Here is a 6102-nt window from a genome sequence, read left to right as displayed (position 1 = left end):
GGGGGGGGGGGGGGGGACGGCGGCGGAAAGGGGTTGGCGGGCATGGGGCGGAAGTTGGGGTGGTTGCGGGGCGGGCAGCTGTGCGCGGTTGGCCGTGCCGACCGCACCACCGCCGTGTCGAGGATGTGTCTTAGACAGGGACACTAATTCAAGTGTTTTCAACAGCAGAGATGGAATGCGATGGGGGCTCACCGCGTCAGGTTTGCATCAGTCGCGCCCTCCTCCCCTCCAGCCTGCAGGTTGGCCTCAACCGCCGCGGCGTCTGCAAATGCCGCGCGTGTCTCCGCCAGCAGCTGGACAAGATGTTTGTCGTCGGGCTCCCAGTTGTTGGGCCTGGTCGGGGTGGAACGCGCCCATGATGTGACCGACGTCGGGAGCTTTGAGAGCAGAGTCGGCATGTCGCGATTGGTATGATAGATTTCACGCTGCGCGAAGGAAGTGACCTCCGCTTCACTGTACCAAAAATCCGGGTGCAGGACAACGCAAGTTGGCGCGCAGACTGGCTTGACGAGCATTATCAGAAGATGTGATCGGAACTAAGCTGCAACACTGTAGAATAAGCCATTGGGGCAAGCGAGTTGGCCTGCCGAAAGAGCAGCTGCACTCCAAATGCAAGTGACCCAGCGAGTGTGTGAGGTGCTCGTGCTGCCGCGCATGCCACGCACGTGCCAGGCAAGCAGCATGTGCACTTTGGGCGCCGTGTAGTCGTCGAATTTACAAGGCAAGTGCGCTCACACCTCTGCAGTCTGTGACATCGACTGTGGTGACATCATGTCGACACATCTCCGAGCATCAGGCAGGCTTGAAAGGGCTGGATGGAGCGGGGATTGAGACGTATGCACTATGCTGTACGCGGCTGTAATGCCCCTTGAGCAGCAGGCAGGGGTCACTCTTACACCAGCGCACGGCAGGTTTCGGAATTTTCGCCCGTCATGAACAAGAGTTTGTTCAGGAGCAACGCGCGTGATCAGCAGCAGATACCGGGTGGAGATACAATGCACACCGTCTGCAAAACGCGCAGCAGGGGGGAGGCAATTGATCACAGAGGCGGTTTGAACACAGAATGGGGCAGGCCCGGCCTCGCCATGGGCGGGAGCGTGTGTTGCAGGCAGAATCACACATGTGTATGTCAGGGGGGCCAGCAAGTGCTGTGGGTGCCCCAAGATGAATAAAAGGTGCCGGCATTGCCGCTGCCATGTAGAATGGCTCGCTGCTCGGAGCGCTTCAATTGCAGAACCGCAGGGGTGGGGCGATACAGGGCTGCTAGCCATATCGAAATGCTGCTGTTTGTCCTTGGCAGTCGAAACAGCATCAGCCAGATGCCGAGAGCGGTTTCAAATCAGCCGCCGGCCCGTGGCGCAAGCTGCTGAGGGCAGCGCAACGCATTCAGTGGACATGAAAGGGGCAGAAGCCGCGACCTGGAGTGATGCACACGCGCAACAAAGGTTCCATGCACGCATGGAGGGTTCAGGCCGCTGTGCTAGAGCAAAACGCATACGCATGGCATGAGGCTGTTGCGTGTTACGCGCGTGTGGGTTGGTCGGTGCCAGGACAGTGCCCGCAACGGGCTTGAGCGCACCCTTGACTCTGCGACACCAATCCACTGCGTGGCGGCAGCGACAGCGGTGCCATCCGAGGAGGCCGACACTGCGGTGAAACAGTGGGGAGGGGCCGCTTGACGGAGGCCAGTTGTTGAACAAGGCCCCTCAGCTCGCAACAAAAGGACGGCAGCTTTTCATCAAAATGCCAAAGCCCGAGATGACTGTTTGCGCAGCGTGGCGGGTGCGAGGGCCCAACAGCCCGCCGAACAGCTTGGCGAGCAAGCGGCGCCGCCGCCGGCGTTGACGCTCTGTCTCAAGGTTTGGGGCTCTCCACCCCTCTGTCTGCTCAATTTTTGACGCACGCCGCGCAAGCCAACGCCGCTGACTGCCGCGTCGCCTCAAGTGTGCCTCAAGTGTGCACACCAGCGGGCACCGGCCTCTGCGGCTCCTCGCCGCCGGCCGCCACCCCCTAAGCCTCAAAAAACTCTTCGTCACTGCCCGCGTCCCTCTCTCCCATATTCGCACGGACGCCCTCCCCCGCGCCATTGGGCTGGCCCTCCTGCTGCGCCTGCTGCGCCCGCTGCGCAAGGATGACGGCCCACGCGTCGTCTATGGGGCGCAGCTCTGCGGTGCCACCCAGGAACGGTGGCAGGTTCTGCGTGTGTGCGTGAGGTGGGAGGGGAGACGGGGAAAGCAGACAGGCAATGTTGAGGGAGGTCCCAAGGCCGACGTTGGTTGGGCTACGAGAGTACAAAACAGGGCGGGGCAGGGCAGGGTAGGGCAGGGCAGAACAGGGCAGGGCAGCGTGCTGGAAAGCCCCAACAGTAGCTGCCATGCGTCATGGTGAGCGGAGCGCCCCTGGCCGCCAATGCGCACCTCCAGCCCCAGCCCCTTGTCCAGGATCTCCCTGGCGGCCGCCTCGTCAGCGGGCAGCAGCACAATCTTGCTGCGGGTCACGGGGTCGCTGGGAAGGAGGGGGTTGTACGCGCATGCGTATGGGGTTGCGGTGTATAGAGCAGTGTCAAAACGCAGCGACGCAGGGCGCAGGGCCCAGGATGCAACCATGGTGTCGCTAGTTTAGAGGCGGTCCTGTGCGCGCCCTGCTTTCGTGGCCGTCGGTCCCTCTCAGGATGCACCTGGTGCCCTGCTGCGCTGCAACCCTGCCTGCCACGCGCTGAGTGCGTCATCGCTCCCCGTTCCCCCCCGAAAACACGCAGGCTCGCGCACATGAAGGGCTCCACCAGCTTGTAGCAGCGCTGGAAGGCGGCGCTGGTGCCATGGATGTAGAGCGCGTCAAGGCGCTCCACGTAGTGCAGCTTTGGGGGGGGGGGTTATGGGGCGGCAGGGGTTGCGTCACCAGGGAGCTCGTCACCAGGGAGCTCGTATGTGTGCGGGGGGCTGTGCACGCGGTCCTCTCTGCTGGTAGGGGAAGCGGCGCGTCCTAGCGCTGGGCCCAGCGATGGTACAGCCGCACGTGTGCGGCCTTGCCCTACCCCCCCAAAACAGAAGCAGCCTGCACGCAGCCTGCCCCCGGGCCCCTCACGTGCACTGCGCGCGCGATGTTGATGCCGCCCATCACGTCCAGGTTGCGCCCTGGGGCGGAGGAGGTGCGGAGGAGCGGGGAGGCGGGCGCACAACACGGTGACAAACCTGTCTAATAAAAAGGCCCTCCAGCGCATGGGTGCCCGTAAAGGGCGCTGCATTGTCATGTGCTGATGCGGTCAAGGTGCGCGACGCTTGGCCTCCCAACCCCGGTGCCCAGCAACCGTCCTCGCCGCGCCACCCCGCCTGGCGCAGTGACCACTTGGCTGCATCAACTCCCTGGGACTCTCTGCTTCCCCTGTCCTCGCCCCTGCACGTACAACCTCCCTGTGCCCTCCACCCCCTGCCAGGGGCCGCTCACAGCCAAAGTCCTTCATGCACAGCACGCCGGTGGTCCTGCCCGCAGGGTTGCGGGCCGGGTCCGCCAGGGCGATGGTGGCGTCGATGGCGTAGTATATGAAGCGGTGGCACTCCCGGGCGTCGACCCTGGGGCGGTGTGGGGTTTGGGGGTGGCGCGAGGTGAGGGACACAAGGCTTGTGTGTGTGTGTGTGTGCATGACTGTGAGTTGTCAACGGGGAGTAAGGCAATTCAGTCCGTGGGCATGCTGGTGTTATTCAAGGGGGGGGGGAGCTGAGGGCCGCAGTAGTCGGGGGTGGCACAGGGTGTGATGTGGTGCGGCGTTGTGGTGGGAGAGTGGTGCAGCAGTGGTGAACGGACAGCGAATCGTGAGGGGTGTGATGGCGATGGCGATGGGCATACGCACACAGAGAGGGGGCCACTTGGGGTTGCGGGAGCAGAGAGGAGGCCGACGCAGATTTGAGGGCTGATTCGAGAATGGGTCGACGGCCAGGCGCAGCTGGCAGCGAGGGGCGGGCCCGCTGGTCATCGCTCACCGTGGGAAGTGCTTGCCGCCGATGAAGATGGAGATGCCGCGGCCGTTGCGGTCGGGGCCCTGGGTCAGGGTCAGGGGATCCATCACAGGTGTGGGTGATCGTTAGTAGCAAGGGAACGTACAAGAGCAAGCAAACCAAAGCCGTCGACGCCGGCGTGCTGGTGCGGTTCAAGTATGATGCCGGGGGCGGTGGCGGGCCCTGCCCTGGGCATAACGGGTGAACGAAGCAGCCGCCTGCGTTGCCCCTGGTATGAAGACCTTTCGAAAACTACTCTGTTTCTCTCTCCACCTTTTCTATGATCTCCCTGTGACGCACACTCGCAGCCACACCTCAACGCCTGCACAGACACGAACGGCCGCCACGCCAGCAAACGTGCGCGATCCCCTACCCATCCAAACCCACCTGCAGGAAAACCTTGCCCTGCGCAATCTCGTTCGCCACCTCAGCCTCCTGAATGCGGCCGCCGGGGACGAACTCCGCGCGCCACGCCGCGTGTGCTGCCAGGTCGCGCCCCGCCTTGGCTGGGTCCCAGCCGCGGGCACGCAGCCACCTGGGGGGAGGGACGAGGCCGGAGAACGGTTGGTGGGCATGGGGCGGGGGTATTGAAAGGGCGAGGCGCCCAGGGGCAGAACCCAGGGCCCGTTGCGTCGAGCGAGGGAACAAAGGCGCGGCTGTGCGGCAGAAAGGGTGAGGTGGGCGCGGCAGGTGCGAGGTCGGGAAGGGGCCTGCTCGCTTGCTTTTGGGCGACGGACGAGCAGGGGTGTTGTCCAGAAGTGCAGCGCAATAGACGCCTTGGCAGCGGACCAAGCTGGCATGGGGCCTGCATTCCATAGGGAGATGGGCGTGCACACCTGCGCAGCTGCGTCTGCGTGACGCCCTCTTCCCCGCCGCTGACGAGCTGGCGATGCACCTGCTCGCGGCCGCCCGGCAGCGCGGCATCCACGGCAGTGATCAGCTGCTCCAGTTCCTCAGGGCTGGGGGCGAAGCCGGGGGCCCGGCCACGGCGGGCGGACGGTGCCTTGTGCGCCCGTGTGGCAGGTGCGAGCGGCACCGCTGCGGTGCATGGTGCGTCGACGCCCTTGCTGACGACGTCTATGTCGCAACGAATGTCGCTGTCTGATCCCGATGAGCCGGGCGGAGACTGGCGCCGGAGGACGTTCATCATGGTTTGTTGGACCGCTGGGCTAGTTTTGGACCAGCAGGACTTGTTTTGGCCTGTAAGCAATGTCGAGTCTAATGAAGGTCGATTAGACAAGTTTGTATGTTGGGCGCACCGCGTTCCAAGGCAGTCGACGGCAGCTCGAAACATGAGTAAGGCCAAACACACCAGACACCAGAGACATCGAGCGTCTCTCCAGCGGCGCAACAGGCATGCGTTGTGACGCTGCACGTTTAATTTTTACTTGCATGTGTCGTCTCGCACGCCTCTCCTTGTCGGTTCATGTCTGTGCTTGGCGGAGATCCTGGCCCGCGCGCCGGGCACTAGAGCGGATCTTCTCAACGTAAAAGTAGTCATTAGTGAGAGAATTGCTTCTTTGAGGCTCTGGCAAGGCCCCAGGCAGCGTGCCGCGCAAAACCATGCTGCAAAACCAAGGCAGGTCCCCCGTGGGCCAGGGTCTAGCGGCCTCTCACGGCAGTTTAAGAGGAGCGTCGAACATTAGACGGCCGCTGGCGCCCAGCCGTGCCACGCCGCGGCCTCTGCCCAGCGGTGGCGCCCACCCCGAGCAGCATGATCGGGCGCAGCACGACGCCGTCACGCCTGCCCCCCAGCAGCTCCCGCAGCAGCAGCAGCAGCAGCCCGCCTCCGACCCCGAGGCCAAGTACCAGCGCTTCGGCCCCTTCTTCGGCGGCCGCTTCAGCCTGTCTGACCTCGTCGACGCCGCGCCCCGCGTGCGCGTGCGCACGACGGCGTCGCGCGCGCGCAACGAGCTGCTGGAGCTGGCCGTCCTGAACGAGCGCCTCGCGGGCGTGGTGGAGCCCTGGGAGGCGCGCGCGCGCCTGGAGGTGCTGCGCAACCGGCGGCGCGCGTGGGACGCGGTGTACGACCTCGTCAGCGGCAGCGACGCGGCCGCGACGCTCGAGGTCATCGAGGCGGCGGCGGAGCAGGTGGGGCGTGTTTGCACCC

At 64.5% G+C, this 6102-nt stretch overlaps 2 protein-coding genes across 2 annotated transcripts in view; one reads left to right on the top strand and one right to left on the bottom strand.

Annotated features, from left to right (window-relative positions):
- Positions 1 to 2010: 2010 nt before the first annotated feature.
- MNEG_12466 (hypothetical protein) lies at positions 2011 to 5139 on the bottom strand (the record flags this gene model as incomplete). The annotated part of the gene is made up of 8 exons (XM_014039063.1): positions 2011 to 2196; positions 2418 to 2505; positions 2769 to 2857; positions 3085 to 3134; positions 3445 to 3569; positions 3978 to 4036; positions 4380 to 4527; positions 4829 to 5139. The coding sequence occupies 8 exons, from the start codon at positions 5137 to 5139 to the stop codon at positions 2011 to 2013; spliced, it is 1056 nt and encodes a 351-aa protein (XP_013894517.1).
- A 416-nt stretch (positions 5140 to 5555) lies between these two features.
- Positions 5556 to 6102, top strand: part of MNEG_12465 (chlorophyll a oxygenase) — a gene marked incomplete at both ends in the record, with an annotated part of 1666 nt that continues 1119 nt past the window's right edge. Inside the window, one exon of the mRNA XM_014039062.1 lies at positions 5556 to 6083. Within this exon, the coding sequence (XP_013894516.1) occupies positions 5556 to 6083 (528 nt within the window). The remainder of the gene's footprint in view (positions 6084 to 6102) is intronic.

Source organism: Monoraphidium neglectum (assembly GCF_000611645.1).
Source record: "Monoraphidium neglectum strain SAG 48.87 unplaced genomic scaffold scaffold03259, whole genome shotgun sequence".
NCBI lineage: Eukaryota > Viridiplantae > Chlorophyta > Chlorophyceae > Sphaeropleales > Selenastraceae > Monoraphidium > Monoraphidium neglectum.
Note: the sequence above shows the minus strand (reverse complement) of the source record. Positions and strands in the feature narration are given on the sequence as shown.